This window comes from Monodelphis domestica, chromosome 5, assembly GCF_027887165.1.
Source record: "Monodelphis domestica isolate mMonDom1 chromosome 5, mMonDom1.pri, whole genome shotgun sequence".
Lineage (NCBI taxonomy): Eukaryota > Metazoa > Chordata > Mammalia > Didelphimorphia > Didelphidae > Monodelphis > Monodelphis domestica.
In genome coordinates this window covers 237,792,492-237,820,410 of record NC_077231.1, presented here as the reverse complement: position 1 = coordinate 237,820,410, position 27,919 = coordinate 237,792,492, and the positions used below count along the sequence as shown (strand labels likewise).

The 27,919-nt window shown below is 35.3% G+C and overlaps 1 protein-coding gene across 3 annotated transcripts in view; it reads left to right on the top strand.

Annotated features, from left to right (window-relative positions):
- The window catches only part of PTPRN2 (protein tyrosine phosphatase receptor type N2), a 1,540,336-nt gene that overhangs the window by 609,158 nt on the left and 903,259 nt on the right, over nucleotides 1–27,919 (top strand). For all 3 annotated transcript variants that reach the window (XM_007504686.3, XM_056800889.1, XM_056800890.1), the window contains one exon: nucleotides 24,231–24,393. In XM_007504686.3, the coding sequence (XP_007504748.1) occupies nucleotides 24,231–24,393 (163 nt within the window). The remainder of the gene's footprint in view (nucleotides 1–24,230; nucleotides 24,394–27,919) is intronic.

The window sequence follows — 27,919 nt, the reverse complement described above, 5'->3', positions numbered from 1 at the left end:
AGGGAGTTCTACCAAACTCCTTTTACGACACAAACATGGTACTGATTCCAAAACCAGGCAGGTCAAAAACAGAGAAAGAAAACTATAGGCCAATCTCCCTAATGAATATAGATGCAAAAATCTTAAATAGGATACTAGCAAAAAGACTCCAGCAAGTGATCAGAAGGATCATTCACCATGATCAAGTAGGATTCATACCAGGGATGCAGGGCTGGTTCAACATTAGGAAAACCATCCACATAATTGACCACATCAACAAGCAAACTAGCAAGAACCACATGATTATCTCAATAGATGCAGAAAAAGCCTTTGATAAAATACAACACCCATTCCTATTAAAAACACTAGAAAGCATAGGAATAGAAGGGTCATTCCTAAAAATAATAAACAGTATATATCTAAAACCAACAGCTAATATCATCTGCAATGGGGATAAACTAGATGAATTCCCAATAAGATCAGGAGTGAAACAAGGATGCCCATTATCACCTCTACTATTTGACATTGTACTAGAAACACTAGCAGTAGCAATTAGAGAAGATAAAGGAATTGAAGGCATCAAAACAGGCAAGGAGGAGACCAAGTTATCACTCTTTGCGGATGACATGATGGTCTACTTAAAGAATCCTAGAGATTCAACCAAAAAGCTAATTGAAATAATCAACAACTTTAGCAAAGTTGCAGGATACAAAATAAACCCACATAAATCATCAGCTTTTCTATATATCTCCAACACAGCTCAGCAGCAAGAACTAGAAAGAGAAATCCCATTCAGAATCACCTTAGACAAAATAAAATACCTAGGAATCTATCTCCCAAGACAAACACAGGAACTATATGAACACAACTACAAAACACTCGCCACACAACTAAAACTAGACTTGAACAAATGGAAAAACATTAACTGCTCATGGATAGGACGAGCCAATATAATAAAAATGACCATCCTACCCAAACTTATTTATCTATTTAGTGCCATACCCATTGAACTACCAAAATACTTCATCACTGATTTAGAAAAAACTATAACAAAGTTCATTTGGAAGAACAAAAGATCAAGGATATCCAGGGAAATAATGAAAAAAAACACACATGATGGGGGCCTTGCAGTCCCTGACCTAAAACTATATTACAAAGCAGCAGTCATCAAAACAATTTGGTACTGGCTAAGAAACAGAAAGGAAGATCAGTGGAATAGACTGGGGGAAAGCGACCTCAGCAAGACAGTATACGATAAACCCAAAGATCCCAGCTTTTGGGACAAAAATCCACTATTCGATAAAAACTGCTGGGAAAATTGGAAGACAGTGTGGGAGAGACTAGGAATAGATCAACACCTCACACCCTACACCAAGATAAATTCAAAATGGGTGAGTGACTTAAACATAAAGAAGGAAACCATAAGTAAATTGGGTAAACATAGAATAGTATACATGTCAGACCTTTGGGAGGGGAAAGGCTTTAAAACCAAGCAAGATATAGAAAGAATCACAAAATGTAAAATAAATAATTTTGACTACATCAAACTAAAAAGCTTTTGTACAAACAAAACCAATATAACTAAAATCAGAAGGGAAACAACAAATTGGAAAAAAATCTTCATAGAAACCTCTGACAAAGGTTTAATTACTCATATTTATAATGAGCTAAATCAATTGTACAAAAAATCAAGCCATTCTCCAATTGATAAATGGGCAAGGGAAATGGATAGGCAGTTCTCGGATGAAGAAATCAAAACTATTAACAAGCACATGAAGAAGTGTTCTACATCTCTTATAATCAGAGAGATGCAAATCAAAACAACTCTGAGGTATCACCTCACACCTAGCAGATTGGCTAACATAACAGCAAAGGAAAGTAATGAATGCTGGAGGGGATGTGGCAAAATGGGGACATTGGTTCATTGCTGGTGGAGCTGTGAAATGATCCAACCATTCTGGAGGGCAATTTGGAACTATGCCCAAAGAGCAACAAAAGAATATCTACCCTTTGACCCAGCCATAGCACTGCTGGGTCTGTACCCCAAAGAGATAATGGACACAAAGACTTGTACAAAAATATTCATAGCTGCGCTCTTTGTGGTGGCCCAAAACTGGAAAACGAGGGGATGCCCATCAATTGGGGAATGGCTGAACAAACCGTGGTATATGCTGGTGATGGAATACTATTGTGCTAAAAGGAATAATAAAGTGGAGAAGTTCCATGGAGACTGGAACAACCTCCAGGAAGTGATGCAGAGCGAGAGGAGCAGAACCAGGAGAACATTGTACACAGAGACTAATACACTGTGGTATAATCGAACATAATGGACTTCTCCATTAGTGGCGGTGTAATGTCCCTGAACAACTTGCAGGGATCCAGGAGAAAAAAACACCATTCATAAGGAAAGGATAAACTATGGGAGTGGAAACGCCGAGAAAAAGCAACTGCCTGAATACAGAGGTTGAGGGGACATGACAGAGGATGGACTCTAAATGAACACTCTAATGCAAATACTATCAACAAAGCAATGGGTTCAAATCAAGAAAACATCTAATGCCCAGTGGACTTACGCGTTGGCTATGGGGGGTGGGGGGGTGAGGAAAAGAAAATTATCTATGTCTTTAACGAATAATGCTTGGAAATGATCAAATAAAATATATTAAAAAAAAAGAAACATAAAAAAAAAAAGAAACACACATGAGGCGGGTTGACACCCACAAGGTCAGAATTAAAGGATGGAGTAAGACCTTCTGGGCCTCAACTGATAGAAAGAAGGCAGGAGTGGTAATCATGATATCCGATAAAGCCAATGCAAAAATAGACCTGATCAAAAGGGATAGGGAAGGTAATTATATTTTGTTAAAAGGGACTATAGACAATGAGGAAATATCATTAATCAATATGTATGCACCAAATAATATAGCACCCAAATTTCTAATGGAGAAACTAGGAGAATTGAAGGAAGAAATAGACAATAAAACCATACTAGTGGGAGACTTAAACCAACCATTATCAAATTTAGATAAATCAAATCAAAAAATAAATAAGAAAGAGTTAAAAGAAGTGAATGAAATCTTAGAAAAATTAGAATTAATAGACATATGGAGAAAAATAAATAGGGATAAAGAGGAATACACCTTCTTCTCAGCACCACATGGCACATTCACAAAAATTGACCATACATTAGGTCACAGAAACATAGCACACAAATGCAGAAAAGCAGAAATAATGAATGCAGCCTTCTCAGATCACAAGGCAATAAAAATAATGATTAGTAATGGTACATGGAAAACCAAATCTAAAACCAATTGGAAATTAAACAATATGATACTCCAAAACCGTTTAGTTAAAGAAGAAATCATAGAAACAATTAATAATTTCATCGAGGAAAATGACAATGGCGAAACATCCTTTCAAACCTTTTGGGATGCAGCCAAAGCGGTAATCAGAGGTAAATTCATATCCCTGAATGCTTATATTAACAAACAAGGGAGAGCAGAGATCAATCAATTGGAAATGCAATTGAAAAAACTCGAAAGCGATCAAATTAAAAACCCCCAGCAGAAAACCAAATTAGAAATCCTAAAAATTAAGGGAGAAATTAATAAAATCGAAAGTGATAGAACTATTGATTTAATAAATAAGACAAGAAGCTGGTACTTTGAAAAAACAAACAAAATAGACAAAGTACTGGTCAATCTAATTAAAAAAAGGAAGGAAGAAAAGCAAATTCACAGCATTAAAGATGAAAAGGGGGACAGCACCTCCAATGAGGAGGAAATTAAGGCAATCATTAGAAATTACTTTGCCCAATTATATGGCAATAAATACACCAATTTAGGAGAAATGGATGAATATATACAAAAATACAAACTGCCTAGACTAACAGAAGAGGAAATAGAATTCTTAAATAATCCCATATCAGAAATTGAAATCCATCAAGCCATCAAAGAACTTCCTAAGAAAAAATCCCCAGGGCCTGATGGATTCACCTGTGAATTCTATCGAACATTCAGAGAACAGTTAATCCCAATACTATACAAACTAATTGACATAATAAGCAAAGAGGGAGTTCTACCAAACTCCTTTTATGACACAAACATGGTACTGATTCCAAAACCAGGCAGGTCAAAAACAGAGAAAGAAAACTATAGGCCAATCTCCCTAATGAATATAGATGCAAAAATCTTAAATAGGATACTAGCAAAAAGACTCCAGCAAGTGATCAGAAGGATCATTCACCATGATCAAGTAGGATTCATACCAGGGATGCAGGGCTGGTTCAACATTAGGAAAACCATCCACATAATTGACCACATCAACAAGCAAACTAGCAAGAACCACATGATTATCTCAATAGATGCAGAAAAAGCCTTTGATAAAATACAACACCCATTCCTATTAAAAACACTAGAAAGCATAGGAATAGAAGGGTCATTCCTAAAAATAATAAACAGTATATATCTAAAACCAACAGCTAATATCATCTGCAATGGGGATAAACTAGATGCATTCCCAATAAGATCAGGAGTGAAACAAGGATGCCCATTATCACCTCTACTATTTGACATTGTACTAGAAACACTAGCAGTAGCAATTAAAGAAGATAAAGGAATTGAAGGCATCAAAATAGGCAAGGAGGAGACCAAGTTATCACTCTTTGCGGATGACATGATGGTCTACTTAAAGAATCCTAGAGATTCAACCAAAAAGCTAATTGAAATAATCAACAACTTTAGCAAAGTTGCAGGATACAAAATAAACCCACATAAATCATCAGCTTTTCTATATATCTCCAACACAGCTCAGCAGCAAGAACTAGAAAGAGAAATCCCATTCAGAATCACCTTAGACAAAATAAAATACCTAGGAATCTACCTCCCAAGACAAACACAGGAACTATATGAACACAACTACAAAACACTCGCCACACAACTAAAACTAGACTTGAACAAATGGAAAAACATTAACTGCTCATGGATAGGACGAGCCAATATAATAAAAATGACCATCCTACCCAAATTTATTTATCTATTTAGTGCCATACCCATTGAACTACCAAAATACTTCTTCACTGATTTAGAAAAAACTATAACAAAGTTCATTTGGAAGAACAAAAGATCAAGGATATCCAGGGAAATAATGAAAAAAAAAAACACATATGATGGGGGCCTTGCAGTCCCTGACCTAAAACTATATTACAAAGCAGCAGTCATCAAAACAATTTGGTACTGGCTAAGAAACAGAAAGGAAGATCAGTGGAATAGACTGGGGGAAAGCGACCTCAGCAAGACAGTATACGATAAACCCAAAGATCCCAGCTTTTGGGACAAAAATCCACTATTCGATAAAAACTGCTGGGAAAATTGGAAGACAGTGTGGGAGAGACTAGGAATAGATCAACACCTCACACCCTACACCAAGATAAATTCAAAATGGGTGAATGACTTAAACATAAAGAAGGAAACCATAAGTAAATTGGGTAAACACAGAATAGTATACATGTCAGACCTTTGGGAGGGGAAAGGCTTTAAAACCAAGCAAGATATAGAAAGAATCACAAAATGTAAAATAAATAATTTTGACTACATCAAACTAAAAAGCTTTTGTACAAACAAAACCAATATAACTAAAATCAGAAGGGAAACAACAAATTGGGAAAAAATCTTCATAGAAACCTCTGACAAAGGTTTAATTACTCATATTTATAATGAGCTAAATCAATTGTACAAAAAATCAAGCCATTCTCCAATTGATAAATGGGCAAGGGAAATGGATAGGCAGTTCTCAGATAAAGAAATCAAAACTATTAACAAGCACATGAAGAAGTGTTCTACATCTCTTATAATCAGAGAGATGCAAATCAAAACAACTCTGAGGTATCACCTCACACCTAGCAGATTGGCTAACATAACAGCAAAGGAAAGTAATGAATGCTGGAGGGGATGTGGCAAAGTAGGGACATTAATTCATTGCTGGTGGAGTTGTGAATTGATCCAACCATTCTGGATGGCAATTTGGAACTATGCCCAAAGGGCGACAAAAGAATATCTACCCTTTGACCCAGCCATAGCACTGCTGGGTCTGTACCCCAAAGAGATAATGGACAAAAAGACTTGTACAAAAATATTCATAGCTGCGCTCTTTGTGGTGTCCCAAAACTGGAAAACGAGGGGATGCCCATCAATTGGGGAATGGCTGAACAAACTGTGGTATATGTTGGTGATGGAGTACTATTGTGCTAAAAGGAATAATAAAGTGGAGAAGTTCCATGGAGACTGGAACAACCTCCAGGAAGTGATGCAGAGCGAGAGGAGCAGAACCAGAACATTGTACACAGAGACTAATACACTGTGGTATAATCGAACATAATGGACTTCTCCATTAATGGCGGTGTAATGTCCCTGAACAACTTGCAGGGATCCAGGAGAAAAAAACACCATTCATAAGCAAAGGATAAACTATGGGAGTGGAAACACAGAGAAAAAGCAACTGCCTGAATACAGAGGTTGAGGGGTCATGACAGAGGATAGACTCTAAATGAACACTCTAATGCAAATACTATCAACAAAGCAATGGGTTCAAATCAAGAAAACATCTAATGCCCAGTGGACTTACGCGTCGGCTATGGGGTGTGGGGGGGGGGGGAGGAAAAGAAAATGATCTATGTCTTTAACGAATAATGCTTGGAAATGATCAAATAAAATATATTTTTAAAAAAAGGCTCTCAGTTGTTTCTTAGTCTTTGGCACATTGACCTTTTATATGTCCTCTATTCTTTTCTTGGAATTCTTTCTTGTCCCTTTTTCCAAGATAAATCCTAGGTATTCAACTTTAGGCATGACCCATTATAACTTTGATTTAAACTTTGTGGCCTTTCTTATATAGTTCTAGAAGGAGTTTTTACTGTCCTGGTAATGAACTTTAGCAGATGAGAATGCAAAGAATGTCATCCACATAGTGCACAATTTTGCTTTCTTTGAATTGGATGTTCATTAAATCTTGTTGCAAGATTTGGCAAAATGCTGTTGGGCTATCACAAAATCACATTGGTAATCTTCCCCAAGTTATCTGAGTCCAATTCCAAGTGAAAGCTAATCTTTTTTGGCTTTCCTTTGCAATTGGAATGCTAAAATAAGCACTACATAGATCGATGATGGTATAATATCTAGATTTACTTAAAATTTCTGAGTTTATTTTAGATAGGCTTAGAATGAATGCATGGGACTTTTTACAATTATTTACTTATATCTTATTTACTTATCTTATTACTTATTTACTTATACACTTATATCTTAGACCAATCACCATTGAACTATTCCTTCAGAGTCATATTTTGCTTTCTTTTTGGGTATGATTGGTGTGTTATACTCAGAAATTGTTGGGATTAAAATTTTCTGATGTAGCAAACTTTAGATTATGGGGTTGATTCCATCCATGATTTCTTTACTTGGTTTGTATTGTGGTATCTTTGGTGGTGTCCCTTCTATAATTTCTACTTTTACTGGTGTTGCTGACTTTAAAATCCCTACATCTGCAGAATGTATAGCCCAAAGTCCTTCCTGTATATCACTTGGTATTTTAAATATTGTACCTTCAGTCTGATCTTGTACATCCACTTGCCCCATGGACAGCAATCGGTAATGTTTTAAAGAGTCTTTGGGTAGATGTAGAAAGATTTTCCCCAATTTATCACATTGAATGTTTGCTCCAACTTTACACACACAAAAAAATTCTCCCAAGAAGGTTGATTGGGCATTCTGGGATTAAGAGGAATGTGTGTTCTGTTGTTAGGGGTCCTAGAAATGTTTTAAAAACAGATTTAGTTGCCCTTGTATCAATGAGGGCTGGGTATATTTCATTACCTACCTTGATCATGACCCTTGATTCTGTGTTCTCATTTTGTTGGCATACCTGGACCATAGGTGCTTGTATTTCTATTTTGTTCATATCCCTGTTTTGTTTTTCAGCTACAGACTTCTCTTGTTGCTTTGAACATTCATTTTTCAATCTATCATCAGTTTGAAATGGAATCATATTAGCATGGAGACTTAAAGATGGTGTAAGATGGTCTGTGTTTGCTTTTTCCTGTGCAGTTGCTATTGGTTGGAATTCTTTAAAATAAGGATTTAAGGTTGACTTTTATATTATGCCATTGTTATATTCTTTTGTAATATTATCCCTGCTTTCAGGGTCATTGTCTCTAGGAGGTCTGCTAATTTGAATGTTCTCTGTTATTGCATTTTCCTCCCCATTGGACCATTCTGTTGTTTGCTCATTTGCTTCACTTAATTCAGTTGCAGTTTGTTTAGTATCTTTAAAACAGTTTAATATTTGTGTCTCATATGGTTCTGTTCTTGGTTTTGCTATTTGTTCTATACTTTCTGTTTTTAAAGCATATTCACTCCTTTCAACTAAGTTACTTTTGTCTTGTGCTGAGAAAGGTTGCAATTCACTATTACTTGGGTCTAATCTCTTGTATTCTTTGCTTTTTAAGTTATAATGTCCTAATAAGTTTAAGGTTTGTGTGTTACAGACAGTTGCCAGATATGTTCCTTCCCCTTTCTTTGTATCTTGTTCCACTGTTCCAAAAATTTTCTCTCTAGTCTCTGTTATATCATTCTCTAATGGGATTTCTTCTTTTATCTGCTCTTTAATTTTATTTTTTCTTTTGGACTACCAAATTCTATTTTAATTCAGTCTTCTTTCCCTTTCATTTCCCTCATTTCTCTTTCCCTTTTCCCCTTTTGATGTTACTCCATGTACTTGGCTTCATAATTGGCATTGTTTGGTAGCACCTGAGACTACTTGTGAATAATGTGGTTTTGCCCATTGTTGGATGAATTTCTCCATGGTTTCTAAATTTGGTGCTTGAAATGAATTCTTGCAACATTATGTATTTGTCTGTGTATTATTGCTGCTATACTTTATGTTGCTTTTCAAGAATCTCTTTTTGTTGTTAGCTTGGAGTAATTGTGCCTTTAAATAGCAGTCACAAACTATATGTCCCAATTTCCCACAGAGGGAACACTTGGGTACATTTCTCCTTTGGTTGTTTTGTGTGTAATTTCTTGTGGATGTGTAGGACTGCAGAGTGGCTAGATTTTTTATTTCCTCAATTTCTTTTTGTTTAATTGTGCTATTTGTTTCTTTAAGCTGAGTTTTAAGCTCTTTTATTATTTCATCCATTTCATTTAGGATTTCTTTAGGACCTGTGAATATGTAAGTTTCAGTTTTTTCTTAAATCTTCTAGACTTAGCCTTTCCCAGTCTGGGCATTGAAGTTTAAAACATGATCTAATAGGTATGTACCTGCCTTTCACAAATTGTCTCCTTATGTGTTGGAGATTTTGTTCATTTAAATTTTCAAAGCAAAGCACATCCTTTGCTACTTCAATTGCTCTATCAAGGAACTTTGATGGATGTTCCCCCCTCTCCTACCTCAATTTCTCAAATTGTGTCCAAGGATCTGCTCTTTTTCAAATACTTTTCATTGCCTCTAATAGATCTACTCTGGCCTTTTTTAGATAACGTAGATTTGCATTATTAGATAACTCTAAGTCTGTTCCTTCCTCTAGCCATGATGTTAAATTTAGATTATTTCTAGTTCCATCAATGAAAGTTTGCTTTTCCCTTTTTTGAAAATAATTCTGAGAGAAGAATTTCAGTGTCCTGGAAATTTGGATCATAAAAGCCTAATTGCTCTTTTAAATTCTTTCAAACAGTGCACAGGATATGAAAACCAGGAAGACATCTCTTTTTCAGACTTTCAAGGTCTGCTGCTATAAATGGCTTATATGTTTTAATATGAATTATGCTGGTGTCTGCTTGTAGATTTGTTTGATCTCATTACCCATTCAGCCCCATCTGTCTTTTCTTGCTCTGCTACATTGTTATTTTTAAGTGTGTCTTGTGTGTTAAAATCTTTGCAATTTTGCTTCACCTCAGTCAGTTGCTTAACCAATTTTTTTAGCTGTGCCATCTTCCTCATTGCTAAAATCATCACAGCCATTTCATTGTCTTTTGCTTTTTTTCCCCCCATAAATTAGATGCTCACCTTTCTTCAGGGCATAGTATAATTGGATTAGGGAGAATAATGCTCCAGCAGGTGGGGTAACAAATGAAATCAAGAGATCTACACTAATTTTCAGCCATTAAAAGCTTTCATAGATATTAAGCAAGAAATGAATATAATTTAGAATCATAACAAAAATAAGTTGTAAACCATATAAAAGAAATGTACTATCAAGGCTAGATAGCCCATGGCAAGTAATAATTTCTTTTCTGTATTGTATCTTTAAAAGTCTTTTGCAATGGAAAAAATGTTTTTAAGTCTGGCCCTTAAAATTTGCCTCCTCCCTTATAATAGTAAAAGAGAAAGGTGGAAGATAAATGAATTGGGCGTGCAGTTAAAAAGTAGGTAACTAACAAACTAAATTCTCTGACTTAAACACTAACATACAAGTCCTAAAAAGTATCAAAGGCGAGAAAAGCAAAATTGAAATTGAAAAAGAAAAATGAGAGCATTGAACAAATTAATAAAACTATGAGGTTTTTTTTTGGGGGGGGGGATTACCCAATACAATAGCTAAACTATTAACTTATTTGTTTTTTTTTAAGAAAATAACATCAATTTACTAGTATTAAAATGAAAAACATAAATTCAGTCATTGGAGATAAAATAAATGCAATTATTAGGAACTATTTTGCTCAATTAAATACTAGTAAGACTGATAATGTACATTAAATGTATGAATATTTTGAAAATATTTCTATATCAACAGAACTGGAATTGGAATGCTTTCAAAAGTCTTACCTTAGAAAAAGATTAAATTGACAAACAAAAACTACCAAACATTTAAAGGACAATTAATTCCAATATTACATAAATTGTTCAGAGGGAAAAAAAGGCAAATTAAGGGCCTTAAAATTATTTCTATGATGGAAATATACAAAACATAGTCATGAAACCTAAGTCATGGAGAGTCAAAACTTAAAAAGAAAATGATCATTTCCCTAATGAATATTGAGTCACAAAATGTAAGTAATATGCTAACAAGGAGATTATAGCAATATATCATAAAGAATATATTTAATGACCAAGCTGAATTTATACAAAGACTGAAGGACTTCTTTAATCTTAAGAAAACTACAAGCACAATTGATCACTTTAATAAAACAATGAAATAATTGTTTCAATAGATTTAGAAAACTTTAAGCAAAATATGACACTCATTCCTATTTAAAAAAAAATAGAAACTATGGAAATAAATGCAAATTTCTTCAAAATCAAAGGTAGTGTCTTTCTAAAATGAAGTATAAGCAAAATCTACAATAGGAATAAGCCATATGCCTCTCTAATAAGATCAGGGGTGTAACTAGAATGTCCATTATCACTATTACTAATCATTATTTTACTAGAATTGCTAACTATAGTAGTAAGACAAGAAAAAGAAATTAAAGGAATAGGAATACATTTTGAGGAAACAAAACTATCACTCTTTGAAGGTGATATGATCCTATACTTAAAGAACCCCAGAGTCCAAAAAATTCAAAGCAATTAACAACTTCAACAAAGTTGCAGGATACAAAATAAAGCCATACAAAGGATTAGCATTTATGTATATTGTCAATGAAACCTGGAGGTAGAGAAAGAAATATCTCTTTAATGATGATAATCAATATAAAATACTTGGTATTCCACCTGTCGAGATATACACAAGAACTCTATGATTATAGTTACAAACTAAGTGGAAGGGAAGCTTGGCAGGAGAACAATTCAGGTACAGGGAACAGCTAGTGAAACAGCACAAAGTTGGGAGATATATTCATGTATGTAAAACATTAAGACCAGAATTACTGAATTGTAGAAAATGTGGGAGGAATACTGGACAGGTAGGAAGAGGCAAGTTTGTAAAGGACTTTAAAAGTCAATAAAGGAGGATTTTACTTAAGTTCTCCCAAAAGACTTTTTTTTTACTTTAAATTTTTTTTTATTTAGAATATTTTTACAAGGTGACATGATTTATAATTCCTCCCCCACCCCTTTTCCCTCCCCATTCCCAGAGCTGACAAGCAGTTCCCCTGGGTTATACATGTATGATTGCTCAAAACCTATTGTCATGTTATTCATATTTACAGTAGAGTGATCTTTTAATATCAAAACCCTAATCATAAACCTATAGAATGTGTGATCAATCATATTTTTTTCTTCTGCATTTCTACTCCCACAATTTTTTCTCTGGAGGTGGATAGCATTCTTTCTCACAAGTTCCCCTGGATTGTCCTGGGTCATTGCATTGCTGCTAGTAGAGAAGTCCAATGCATTTGATTTTGCCATAATGTATCCGTCTCTGTGTATAATATTCTCCTGGTTCTGCTCCTTTCACTCTGTATCAATTCCTGGAGGTCTTTCCAGTTCACATGGAATTCTTCTAGTTCATTATTCCTTTCAGCACAATAATATTCCATAACCATCAGATACCACAATTTGTTCAGCAGTTCCCCAATTGATGGATATCCCCTTGTTTTCCAGTTTTTTGCCACTACAAAAATTGTGGCTATGGATATTTTTGTACAAGTCTTTTTCTTTATTATCTCTTGTCCCAAAGGTCTTAATGCAATTTTAAGCTTCAGTAGATTTATCTCATAGGTAATGGGGAACCTGTGGAGTTTATTGAATAGGAGCACTCTAGTAAGATTTATTTCTTAGCATAATAGACAATGAAATGGAATAGGGAGATACTGAAGCCAAAGTAAACCAACCAACATAGCATTGTAATAGGCTAGTTGTGAAGCCCTAGAATGGGGTGCTTATGAGAAATATTGCAAATTTAGAAGTGGCAAGGTTTGGTATAAGTGGGGTGAATGAGAGTCAGGAGTTGAATATGACACCTTTGTTACAAATGTAGGTGACTGGAAGGATGGTGGTATGCTTATTAGTAATAGTGAAATTTGTGAGAGGGGAGGGTTTGGGAGAAAAGATTCTAGTTCAGTTTTGAGCATGTTGAGTTGAAGATATTTATGGTTCAATGGGTCCAACAGGCAGTTGGAGATACAAAGTTGGAGAATCAGACAGATGTTAAGTCTTGTTAAAGAGATCTTGGAATTATCATGATAGAGTTGATAATTGCATCCATTAGAGCTGATGAGATCATCAAATGATATAGTATAAAGGGTGATGGGAAGAAATTCAAGATCCAACTCTTGGGTACCATCCATAGCTAGAAGATGAGACCTTGATCCTACAAAGGATGAAGAAAGAGTAGCTGGATAGATAAAAGAAGAATGAGGAGAGAATAGCATCATCAAAGCCTAGAAAGGAGATAATACACAAGAGGCTCATTGATAGTAATTAATGGCATAGATAATAAGTTCATTAAGAATTCAGAGGAGAGAAAGAACATTTTAGCCTGACATGTTTGTGGAAATTGCCTCACAGCAGTTCTAGAGTGCTGAAGACAGATGTTACAAAGTGTTAAGGAAAATGAAGAGGATCCTTCAAACTGGATGCCACAAGCTTGACTTTGATTACTGTCAAAGTTCTAGAAGTTACTATTAAAAGAGGAGCTTGTAAGCATTTAGAAATAGAAATGATGATCACCAAGAGCCAACACGGGCTTGTCATGAAATGGTCATCACACATTAACTGCATCAACTTTTTTTTTCCACAGAACTCTTTAAGAGATTGTCCAGACAAAGAATACATGATTTTCCATGAGACGTTGACAGCTGTTTTTAGTCAAAGTTTATATGGAACATGGGTGGGAATTGCTGCTCATGTTACAAGTTGTAATAGATAAACTTTGAGCTCCCTTTCCACTCTGAGATTCTATTGTTTTCTGATTCTGAGATCAGGAAAGACTCCATGGTGTAAATACAATTTGTTATGGATCCCAAGGGCACCTGAATTTTAGATGAACAAAGAGGACAGTCATTAGTATTTGGAAACTAGGTGGTATGCTGGGAGAAGTGCTGGGCCTGGGGTCAGAAATTCTCGAGTTGAAATTTAACTTGAGATTTTTATTATGTGTATGATCTTGAGCAAGTCACATAGGCTCTGTTTACCTCAACAAATATCTTCCTTCATCTGTAATATGGGGATAATAATAACACCTGCCTCTCAGAGGGATTGCAAGGCTCAAATGAGATAATAATTGCAAAGTGCTTAACATAGTGCCTCACACAAAGTCTATATTACATAAATGTTAGCTATTAGCTATCATATTGGTTACAAAGTGTTTTCTTATTTACTTGAAATTTTTTACTTCAGAGAGCTATGAAAATGAGACAACTTGTAACCTTCATAATAACCCCACTTTTCATAACACAAAGTACAACATTTCAGGAGACAGGAAGTAGGGTAAACCATAGTGGAAATATTTTAAAATATTTAAGATACAGAAAAATTGCATTTAGAACAATTTGATCTACTTGTGGCAGAATTACTGGGTTAAAGTCAACTCACAAGTTAATTGCTATGATGTTACACACTGTAATGATGATGACTCCCATTTCTATAATGTATTACAGTGTCACAAACAAATCCGTGAGCATGAACAAAGGCACAAGGAAGATGAATAAGACAATTTAAAGGTACATTTATGAGATGGTTTTATCTGCATTGATTAGCAATTAGGGAGAAAAGGAGACAAAATACCAGAATGGTAAATTGACTTGAGTTAAATTACACCTTAGAAACACAGAACATGAAATTTCATCTAATATAAAATGGCCAGTGAATTTGTGCTGTTCTTTTGAGATGTAAAGTCTTCCAGTCATGGAAGGTAGAAGTTAAGCACTTCAGCAGAAAGGACATTGGACTTGGAATCAAGAGACCTGTATTAGAAAATCAGCTCTCCTCGGTAGCATCTCTTTCATTTGTCCTTTAATGTCTTCCTTTATAGATAGGATATCACAGGAGAAATTGAATAGACATTAACATTTTACAGTTTAGCAATGAGGAAGTTGGAGGAGTCCAAGCTGCAAAACTTAGTTACTTGATGACTGATACCATAAAATAGCCAGCTGGTACTGTGAATAAAGCACTAGACTCAGAATCAGAAAGACATGAGTTCAAGTCCTACCTCATACACTTAATTTAATAGCCATATGCCCCCAAACAAGTCACTTAGCCTATATTTGCCTCAGTTTCCTCATCTGTAAAATTGAGATAATTATATCAGTTCCATCACAGGGTTTTTATGAGGATCAAATACGATGATACTGGTAAAGCACTTTGAAATTCTTAAAGTAATATGTATGGGTATTTATTATTATTATTATTATTGTCATTTATGGAGAAGTCACTTAGCACAGTAGATAAAGCAGTTGACATAAAGTTAGAAAGACATGTTGAGATCCTTTCAGATCAAGGTACTTAGCCATTTCCTACTTTATTAACTTCATTTGTAAAATAGGGGTAATAATAACACCTACCTTTCACAATTACTATGGTAATCAAATGAGATAATATTTGTAAACTGTTTTGCAAAATGTATGTGCTCTATCAATGCTATTGACATTGCTACCATTGTAATTATTATTATTATCATGTCAAGAGGCAGATTTGGAAAGTCTTCAAGTTTCATTCTGGACATATTGAATTTGAAAACATGTATTAATGTTTAAATGGAAAATAACTGAATATTATTTGGAGGTCATTTTAGGACACTGAGAAATAGGAATATTCCTTTGGAATAATTATGGTTATTGTGGTAAAGAGGACTGATTTTGGTAAAAAGGTAACTTTTGCAGTCTTAAATAGTTGACATATAGTAAACATTTTTAGTTAGTTAATTGGTAAATATAGATATACTATGGAATTCTATGTTATAGATTTCTGTAGAATTCTATTGAATTAGAGAATTCTATAAAACTCCCTTTCATGCTGTTAGGCTTAGTGTGGGCTTAGGTGGAATGAGATGGTATGCAAAAAACATTTTTTCCTAACCAAAATAATTTTGGTGTGTTTTAGATAAAAAAATAAACTCATTGATACCACTTAACATTTACCCATGAAAGATGTTTGAAAAATAATTAACCTACTACTGGTAAATATCAGTAATCTTCCTTTAAGTGTAAACAGATCTGTGTCAAAGGTATTTTAAATGGTGGGGGCAGCTAGATAGCTCAGTGAATTGAAAGCTAGATGGGAGGTCCTGGGTTCAAATATGGCCTCAGAAACTCCTACCTGTGTGACCCTGGGCAAGTCATTTAATCCCTGTTACCTAGCCCTTGCCAGTCTTCTACCTTAGAACCAATACATAAAATTTATTCAAAGGTACAAGGTAAGGGTTTTAATTTTTTAAGATATTTATTATTCCAGATGAACCCCCAATTGAGAGGAATGACACTTACTGAAAAGAATCTTGGATCTAGGGATTTATGTGGAAAAAGCATTTTTATTTCATCCTCTCCAGAATGAGTACTCAAAAGCCAGTGTTACGTGTGTTCCAACCAGCAAGCAAGTACAAGGAGTGGGAGCATGCAGGCTCCCTTTCATCTTAGTCTCTAACACAAATCAATCCCTCCTCTCCTTCGCCATTGGTTGATTACTAAAGAGTTACAATCTAATCATGAGAGCCAGTTGATTGCAATTCAGTTTACAGCCCCAATCATTCACATGAGTTTTAACCAATCAAAGTAAAGCAAATTCACCTTTTAGCTTCTTAAAGGACTCACCTATTATGTGTTCTTTGTCATGTCCTGCTGATGTGGATGTGGGGAAAAGTGTCAGCATGAAACAACTCATTTCTTTTCTTTTTACTCCATTATAAGAGATTTTGAGAGGAGTCCACCATCTTGTCAGCACCTGTTCCTCACAATATGAAAACAATTGTTGATATATTTCTGATTCCCAAATGATCATCTTTTAAATTTCATTTATTTATTTATTTATTTGGAAAAATAAACTAAATTAATTTAGAATATTTTTCATGGTTTCAAGATTCCTTTTCTTTCCCTCTCCTCACCCCCCCCCCCCATAGCCGACACAAAATTCCACTGGATTTTATGTGTGTCATTGATGAAGAACTATTTCCATATTATTGATATTTGAACTAGTGATCATTTAGACTCTATATCTCCAATCATATTCCCATCAACCCATGTGATCAAGCAGTTGTTTTTCTTCGGTGTTTCTACTCCCACAGTTCTTCATCTGGATGTGGATAGCATTCTTTCTCATAAGTCCCTCTGAATTGCCCTGGATCATTGCATTGCTGCTAGTAAAGAAGTACATTATGTTCAATTGTACCACAGTGTATTAGTCTCTGTGTATAATGTTCTCCTGGTTCTGTTCCTTTCACTCTGCATTAATTCCTAGAGTTCATTCCAGTTCACATTACTATTCCTTTGAGCACAATAGTCCAAATGAATAACTCTTAATTGGTACATAAATGAAACCAATATGAAAGATCTAAATGTTAAAGTTTACCAAAATAATCTCTTTGAATGACCTCATTAGCAGTATACATAAGGATAACCAGTAAATTTCCTTTATGTTCCACTGATAATAATTTGGTCAAACTAGAACTAGATGATAACTCTCAAAACTTCAAAGAGAGAGGCAAGAATAGTGAGTATATGGTAAGTTAATATGTGCTAATATAATTCTTAGACTAATACCAGCTATATGATTTTATGAAAGGATTGGGCTTCTCACCCTTCCCATCCTCCCTTAGAGACTTTGTTTTTGTTGTTGTTGTTGTTTGTGGTGGTGGTGGTGGTGGTGGTGGTGGTTAAGGAATCTGATGAAATTTCCATAGATTCCTAAAACCAAAATGGAGCCCTCTTGATAGAAAACTTCCAGACAGTCACTTGTCTACTCTTTTGATCATAGGCTATTAGGAATAAAAAAAAAATAATTGTCTTTGGAGAATTCAGGAGAGTCATGTATACATATCCAGAGATCTGGGAATTCCAGAATTCTAATGGCTAAGTCCTTTGGTTATAAACATTGGTATGAGTCACAGAGCTTCCTTCAAGGTTTTTTTCCTTCATCCCTAAGAAAATAGTTTGGGGAAAATCAGGGTAGTTCATTTGATACTATACATTTAGCTAATGTAGTTTCTAAATTCTACTCAAACATGATGTACATTAAACCAATACCAAAGAAAAATGGGGGGGGGGGGGAGGCACACATCTTCATTAAACTTATTAGTTCAGGTTCCTTGCAGAAAAAAAGCAAAAGACAACTTATACCTAGTTCAATATCTTACTCTAGTTCTTCTTGACATTGTGGCATTAGACATGTCACTTATCTTCCCTGGGATTTAATTTCTTCATCAATAAAAAGACCTTTAAGGTTCATTCCAATTCTAAATCTATGATCCTATAAACTCTGCATCTCTGGAATACCTCTGAATGCAAAATTCCCTTTATTTATATCACACCATAAATCTTATTTTGGTTCTACTCTCCCCCTAGTGGGTTTTGGTATACTGCTATCCAATGACCAGTTTTCTCTTGGTCTTCATTAAATCTGAAATAATAATTACCACCATTTAAAAAAAATTAGCTTACCACACATTTCTTGAGCACCCACTGGGTGCAGAATATTGTAGGAAAGTAGGGATGGTTTCCATAGCAGCCATAAATTGAGTATGCTCCTGGGAGTTGCTGAAGAGGATATTAATTTTTATGTCTCAAATGCAACACCTTTTGCATTTCATTACCATGTTTAAAAGAAATAAAGACAAAGAAGAAAATGTTTTGTTTTGCCTGCAAATAAATTAAAAAACTGGCATTTAACAAGAATGAATTCATTTACATCATGCAGTTCATTTTAATTCCACTAACATCCCTTTCATTGTAATCAGCATTTAGATTTCACAAAGATATTTTAATATCTAAGAAACAAAAAATAACTGACATTTGTATACTGTATTACAGAGAGTGGAATATAATTGATAGTATGATGGACTTGGATTTTGAAATATCTAAATGCAAACATTGCTTCAAACAATTACTAGCTATGTGACCCTGACAAAATATATATGAGTCTTCGTTTCCTCACCTATAAAAGGAGTTTGAACTCAATTGCCTCTAAATTCTCTTCTATTTCTAAAACTATGAGCCTATGTGGGCTCAGATCCTTCTTCTGAGAATTACTGACTCTGTGTGAGTCACAGAAGATTAATCAACTTATCAACTCATTTTTCCCCATCAGCAAAATAGATTTAATAATATGGATGTAAAAATGCTTTTCTAAACTAAAAATTTCATAGAAATATTGTTGGTTTGTTGTTATTAGTTTATATTTATGAAATACATATGTGTGTCTACATAAATACATACATATAATTGTGTGTATGTGTATATGAGTGAACTAAGTTCCTAGAAACTACATTCCAGAAAGTCAATTTATTATAGGTTGAGTATCTAAAATAATAACATACAGTAAGATTCATGAAAGTGGGGAGTAGGTCATAGCTGAACCATGCTATTTGCTCTAGTAGTTAGCATCATGCCCTGAACATAAGAAAGAAGGAAGAGTGGGATGGATGGGAGGAAGAAAGAAAGAGGAAGGAGAGAGATAAGGAACAGAAGAAGGAAAGAAGTAAGAGAGGAAGAAAAGAAGGAAAAGAGAAGGAAGGGAAAGAGAAAGAAGGGGAGGGAGGAATGAAGAAACAAAGGTAATGAGAATCAACATTTATTAAGGTTATGCTATGTGCCTACTCTTTAGTAGTGCTAAGCACCTTACACATATCTCATTTGATCTTCAAAACAATCTTCCTAGGTGGATGCTATTATAATTCCACCTTTATAGTAGCTGAGACAGAGTGATTAAATGATTGGCCCATGAGTAATACATTGAGGAAGTGTCTAAGGCTGGATTAGAACTCTGGTCTTCTTGACTCCAGTTCATATACTCTATCCATTGTAACACCTAGCATTTATCATGTACTTACTGTGTGCCAGGCACTTACCTAAATTAGCTGTAGTCAATTAATAAATGTTTATAGAAGGGAAATGTGGTACAGTTTTACCATCAAGAGATCTGGGTTGCATTCTTAACTTTATTCTTTATTAATTGTATGACCTTGGACAAATCACTTCATTTTTCTAGGCTTTAGTTTACTCATCTATAACATGAGGATATAAGACCAGTAGCTCTTTACTAGCCCTTCCAGCTCTAAATGTTATGGATCAAATGGAGAAAAGATCATGTGTCATCCAATACTCACATGAGATGACTTAGCCAAACAAATAAAATCTTGCAGAAATTTCATCAAACATAAAGTTCAATCAAAGGTAGAAAAAAGAACAAAATGAAAAGTTCTTTCCTGTGCTGTTTATATTTAGGAAGCTCTCTATGATCCAAAGGAAGCCACTCAGGTTACCATCCTGACTATATAATAGAATAATCTTCCTCCATCAGTCACAAACAGGGTTATGTAGTCTTCCCTTCTGTGATGACCTTTATCATGTAAATTTTAAGACAAAGAGAAACTATTCAGTCCATTGAATAAGCTAGAAACTGTGAACTTGTGCTATGCTTTTTGATTGATGGCTCTGATCATTTGAATCTCTGGGCAAAAGCTAAAATTTCCACAGGACCCCTAATTAAAGTAGAGTTTATCAGGAAATAGACCATTTGTGTCTGATTCAAAGTTTGGATCAGTCTCAGAGGACTGGAAGACTGTTTCCTGCCTCCAATTTTAGCAAGGAAAGGAAACCGGGAAATGTTTTTTATTATTATTTTAAAGATTAGACATGGACAGCAATTGGACAATGGGAGTAAACTCTAAAAAGTAGAGAATTTTGGCAATGGGGAGAAGTTGGATTTTCCTGGGCTGTGTGTGTGTGTGTGTGTGTGTGTGTGTGTGTGTGTGCGCGCGCACGCACTCATTTTCTGGGAGTGACCAGTCTGATGAACTTCTAGGTAACAGGAAGAGCTGAAAAATGTAAAGAATGAAGTCCTTGTGGTGGTATCTTGTCATTGCTGTTGGGGGTAAGGCTTGGGATGGGGCTATTTCTAGAAATTCAACCTTGTGGATTTACTGTACAGTTATCAGGAAACATTCCAGGTCTTAGCATTAAAATTTGCCTGTTGTAGAGTTTCAGAATGAGTAGGATTTCTGGGTAGGGAATGACAAACTGTACAAATGATGGATAGGAAAGAAGAAAATATAGATAGTACCAAAAACCATGCTGAGAATGCAGATCTAGGTGTTTGTATCCTTTCTCCCATCCCACTAAGGAAGGAGATTCTCCCCAAATTCTCCCCCTGATTTTTATAAATACCTGTATATTTTGGCAGAGGCAGGCATGGTATGAGGCCATGTTGGCAAACCTATGGCATATGTACCAGAGTGTGATAAGAGGGAGCTGCTCTCTTCCCCTCTCCACACATGCCAGAGAACAATTCTCATATCACCCATCCCTCTGCCCAGAAGCCCAATGGCAGCATTTCTTCCCTCCTCTGTCTGGGGTAAGGTGGGCTCACATGTGGCATGAGGGTTGCAGTTTGGACACTTGGTCTCCAAAAGGATCTTCATCACTAGTATAGGGAGTAGAAAAGTGGATGTGTCACCTCAAAAACCTGAGTTTGACAGTTTAATTGCTCCTTGGCTACAGGATGGGGGAGGGAGGAAGAGAGAGAAAGGATACGAATCATGTAACCATGGAAAAAACGTTTTTATTTAAATTATTTATTTAAGTTAATTAAATAAAGAAATTTTTTAAATGGGTTTGAATCCCTCCTTAAAGATTGATGAAGCTGGGTGAACCCGAGGAAGCCATCACTTACCCTCTTTACATAACTATAAAATGGAGGTCATGGTAACACCTAGCTCACAAGATAATTATGATGATCAAATGAGATAATAAAAGTAAAGTGCCTGGCAAACTGTTTTAGTGCTATATAAATATTATTTTGTTAACATGATAATAGTTAAAATTTATGTGAATTTGAAGATTTACAAAATATTTTACAAATATCGTTTCACTTGATCCTCACAATAATAATCCTAGAAATAAGTGCTATTATTATTTATATTTTACAGATGAGGAAACAAAACTAAGAAAGATTAAATGTTATGGTGACAGTCAAACAGCTAAAGGCAGGATTTGAACTTAGGTCTTCTTGACTGCAGGTCTTTTACACTATCAACTGTGCTACCAACTACATCTAATGTTGTTGTTATTGTTGTTTTTAGTGTTATTATTCCAGATTTCTTGATATTCCTTCATCTTTGACTCCTTTGCTATATGAAATATGTCCTGGATGACTTTTTGGTACTTGATTGACATAATAATAACATACATTAATATGGTGATCTGTTGCTTACCAAGTATTTTTCTCAAAGTTCATTGAAGTGTAGCTAGCAGAATTTTCATCATCGCTATTTTACAAAAAAGAATGTAAGCCTCAAGAAGATTATGCAACTTGCCTATCATCATTGTATATGTTTTAACCATTGAATCCGGAATATTAACTCTCTTTCTCTAACCTGAACCTTTGACACTTTATGGCTCATTTGGATGATTATTATTATCACTTGATGTCATTATGACATCAGCAGTGGATATCATCAGTCATAAAAACTGGCTTGTGATAATTTTCTACATTTCTTTTGTTGAACAACACTTGCCTGGCAATAATATTTTCAAGTCCAGTCAGTTGGAGATGAGAATTGATTAACTTTGTTTGCTGACTATGGCCCTTATATGGGGAGAGAGATTGTATTTTTTCTTTAAAATGTCTTCCAGGTTGCCCTTTTCCTTTTTATTCCCACTGTCACCACCCTGATTCAGTAACTTATCAACTCCTGGATACACCACTGCCTCTCTTATGAGTTAGCTACTTTCTCTTGGTCCTTTTGGACCATCCAGTCCACTGCTGCCATTGATCTGGTATTGTGGAAAAATTTTTTAGTTTGTAGTGAGAAGACTTTGATTCTGCTCATTAGATCTGTGACCTTAGGCAAGTTTTTGCATCTCTGAGCCTTAGTTTCCTCATCTGTAAAAAATAAAAAAATAAAAAAAAGGATAATACTTTCCCCACCTCCTTCATTGGGTTGTCTGAAAAAAGTACCTAGGAACCTTTCAAGTGCTACATAAATGTGAGCTAACAGTATTTTTCAAGTATTATATAAAGTAATTATCTTTCAAAACTACTACTTTTATCGTATAACTGTTCTATCTAATTAAACAAACATTTATTAAGCAACTGAGAGCTAGACACTATGCTGAGTGAGGGGAATAAAAACACAAAGAAGTAAAAAAAAAAGTCCTTTCCTTTTCAGAACTTGTGTTCTACTAGATTTGTACCCATCTTAGACTCCTTTTCTTTCTAGGGTTTTCATGATTTAGCTTCTATCTATTCTAATCAAATTCTTCAGTTATTATTGTCCAACTTGCAGCAACTTCTTTGGGTTTCAATATCTATTCATGCATCTATTCAACATGCTTTGGTAATTCTCATTACTGTGTCTGTGTTTTTTGATCATCTTGTTTCTTCATTCGCATACCATTTTTTTCCAGAGTACTTTTCTAAAACAAAAACATAGAATAACTATAAAAATTTAACTAAAGCTTTATTATTATGCACTGATATTATAATTATATATTTATTATTATTATTCCTTCTGTGGCAGTAGATATGTTTTTATTTTCCTCCTGTGTCTCTTGGCATTATCCTGAATTTGTGCCTTGTTGATAAAAATTAAGTCATCCACAATTGATTACTGTACATTAGTGCTATTATTTTATATGATATTTTCCTAGTTCTGCTCACTTCACTTTGCATCACTTCTTATTATTTTCATGATAATTTTGTTTGTCATTTCATGTGGCACAATGGTAACTAAGAGACTGTTATAATAGTTGAGGTGAGAGATATTTAGTGTCTGCACAAAAATGGTGGCTTTGCTATTAAAGAGAAAAGAACAGATGGAGAGATATTGTACAGGAAAGACTTGCAAATTGATTAGATATGGGAGTTATGTTAAAGGAAGGAGTTGAGGATGACTGAGGTTGTGAATTTGTGTGACTATAATGGACATAGTACCTTGAAAATAGTCCCAGAATGTTTTTGTACCAGTACCACATTTTAATCCATTTAATTTTCTTTAGCTATTAATGTGTATACATTTTGTCTTTTCTTCTAGAATGTAAATTCCTTTTGGTTTTGGACTATCTCAGATTTCTCTTATATTGCTAATAATGCTGGGCATGTAATGACCAATTAATAACTTCTTGATACTTTATTGATTTTTCTTTTGTTTGTCTTTTGCTGTTTAGGACTTCAAAGCCAAAGGTTGATAATAAAAGGCCATCTACCCTCGAAAATGATATCGACTTAACCAAGAGTCTTCAGCAGTATCTCACATACCTAAGAATTCTCACCAGGGCCTCAAGTCCTAATGTATATCCTTGGATTAAGAATGACAAAGCTTCTGTTCAGGTTGTAACTTGTAACTTATCTTTCTTACCTATTCTGTCTTCTCTCTCCTGTTCTGTCTTACAATGAGCCTATTTTATTTTGTTTTATCTAGATTCTTGGTACTTTTATTCTAGATGTTTCTCACCTTTAAGGACCCCTATGATAAGACACCAGTGGTAAAAAATAGTGTAATTGATTTAGAGCCCTAAAAACATGGATTCAGGTTCTGTGGTCAAAACTTATTATCTGAGTAACTCGGGGCCAGGCATATAATTTCTTGGTTTATTAGAAGAATTCTTAGAATTCATCTACAGAACCACTAATGGGTTTCCTATTGCTTTGGTAGAATCAATACACCATTGGATGAAATCATAAGCCTTTTGGGTGCTTGCAGAGATATATGCATATTCATTATTAGTGATTAAATAAAGTGAAAAGGAAAGGCAAAGCTAAATGGGAGTATTAATGGAATGACTCTAGGTCATTCAGTCAGTCAATAAGCATTTTTAAAGCTCCTATATGGGTCAGACAATATGTTAAGTGCTGGGGATACAAAGAAAGGACAAAAGGCCTTCCCTGATCTCAAGAAGCTCATAGTCTGGATCAGCTAGGTTGAACAGGGGGAGGAGTGCTGGATTTGGAATCAGAGCTGGGAAGACCCGTGTTCATCTTTGGCCTCAGACTCTTCCTTGTAAAACCATTTAACCCCAAATGCCTAACCCTTGCCAGTCTTTTGTCTTAGAGTTGATACTAAGGCAAAGGTAAGAATTTTAGAAGAAAAAGAAGCTCATAGTCTTATAATGTCTTAGAAGACATATTGAGAATATAAAAAGTTACCCAAAGACTAGAAGAGTAAGTGCCTATCTATATGGTATGATTTCATTTGAAGAGAATACTCACTCATATTGAAAATTAGAAAGGCTTTGAAGGAAATGACTCCTTCCCACTCCTACATACTGCCCCCCACCCCAGTTCTCCAAAGGTTCATGAAAATATCTCCTAGAGGAGCATTCCTTTGGAATAAGACATTATGTCTCTGGAAAGGCCCCATGTAAACATGCACACATGTCATCTGAGTGGGATCACATTTTCATATCAGCAGTCACTGAGTACATCAGTGTAAGTTTGCTACCTGTCACCTAATAAAGAGCAGAGCCTGAGGGAATGGTACCAAGGACAGCTAAGTTTTGAAGGGGAAGCTGTTGGAAAAGTCTTGAGTGCTATCTAATGAGAGTAAGCAAAACAGAGAGACCACAGTAGAAGGTCATGGGCAGCCAGAAAAGAGCAGGAGGCATCACTAGATCCCTGCTGGGCTTGAGAAAGATAGGTGCTAATAGATAACAAGAGTACTGAAAAGAGGAGAGAGATGGCAGACACAATTTTCATGACAAACTTCAATTATATTGCCGTGTTACCTAGTGCCAATCCTTCCTATTGTTGTAATCACACCTAGAATTTCATATCTTGCTCATCATTCAGAGATGTCTGTGGATCCCAAAGAACATTTTAAAGAAGCAAAATAAGAGCAATGCACTTAAAGGCATAGAAATTGGGACTCTTGATTGCTCTCAAGTTCCTAGACTGTGTTTTGGGGAACACAAAACACATTCTGACTGGATTCAAGAGGATAGGCTGGGCAATCAGATATGACTGTTATATATCCTGACAATCAAAAATGGGGCAAGGCAGTGGAAATACACAGCTTTCCTTGGCATGCTGGACATCTGGCAGCCCTCTCCTGCTCCAGTCTTTGTCATTGTTTCTGAAAAGCATTAGTTAGCATCAAATTGACAGGTTTTCTTTCTTGACTAAAAATTTAACCTAGGCAATAAGATTCTGGTCCAATCATAGGATCATAGACCTAGAATTGGGAAGGACTTCACAGAGAGAGAGAAAAAGAGAGCACTAGTCAAATGTGCTCATTTAACATCTAGGCAATTAATGCTTAGCCTCCACAACTCAATTCCCACTGATGAGTGGAATATTTAAAGGTAAACTGGCTACTTTTCCCCATTAGTGGTGGCCTTAAGTGGTCAGGGATTATTCTATAATGCCAGTGGCTTGATCCCCTATGAGTATACAAGATTATCAATGAAGAACCACTTAGTTGGATCACTTAAATGGCTCAAATGAATAGAATGTCAGGTGTGGAGTTGGGAGGACCGGGGTTCAAATGTGGCCTCAGATACTTCCTAACTGTATGACCCTGGGCAAATCACTTAACCTCAAAGGCCTAGGTTATGACACTCCTCTGCATGGAAACAAATACTTAGTATATATTCTAATACATAAGGAAAAGTTTCAAAAAATAGAAGTGAAGCATAGGATGAAGTACAAAAGGACTTGACCAATTCAAATATCACTAGAGTAAAATCATTTACAAGACTGAGAAATGTCTGGATATTTCCAAAGATGGTTTAGAAAGTGGCTTTAGAGTAGTTTCTAAGTTTGGCCTGCCAATTCATTAGATAGAAGTTATATGTTTATTAATGGGAAGCTGTACTGCCTCCAGACCATTCAAATAAAGAATCCTGCTGAGACCCAAAATCATTGACTATAGCAGTGGGAAGTGAGGCTCTAATGGTGATGACAGGCAGGAAAAACTATTTCAGGGTGGAGAGGGTAAGCCTCTTGCAGTGTTACAAGGTCATAGCTCTCACACTTTATATGTTTCATAGAAAGGAGCAGCTGCAGGGCTACAATGCCCTTAGAAACTCTGTCTAGGGGTCTGACACCATGGAAATTAGTGTGGTTGCTTTCCCAGAGTTCTTCTGGTCCATGGTTTTGGGTGATGTAGGAGAAACTTCCCCAAATTCACTTTGCTTTTGTTGTCAAGTAGTATTTTTCTCTTCATAACCCGATTTGGGGTTTTCTTGGCAGATAGTGGAATGGTTTGCCATTTCCTTCTCCAGTTCCTTTTATAGATGAGGAAACTGAGGCAGAGTTAAGTGTTTTGCCCAGGGTCACACATCTAATACGTATTGGAGGTAGGTTTGTACTCAGATGAATCTCCCTGACTCTAGGTCTGACTATTAAACTACCTACCTGCCAAATCTACTTAAAACAACTAAAATAGTACCTAGGAGTAGGGAGCTTTGTTTAGTCTGGTGGCAGAGCATAAGATTCATTTTTTTTTTTGAAGATTTGCAACTCACTTTATTTTATTTTGTTTTTTGTTTTTTTGTTTTTGTTTTTTTAGTTTTTAAAACATTATTTTATTTGGTCATTTTCATACATTGTTCATTGGAAGCAGATCATTTTCTTTTCCTCCCCCCAAAACTCCCCTAACCTTTCCCTAGCCGACTCACAATTTGTCTGGGTATCACATGTGTCCTCCTTGCTCTGAACCTATTTCCTTGCTGTTGGTATTTGCATTAGGGCGCTCATTTAGCATCTCTCCTCAATCATGTCCCCTCAACCTCTGTAGTCAAGCAGTTACTTTTCCTCGTTACTCCCTCAGTTTGTCCTCTGCTTGAGGATAGTTTTGTTTTTTTTTTCTTGTAGATCGCTGCAGGTTGTTCAGGGACATTGTATAGTCATTACTGGA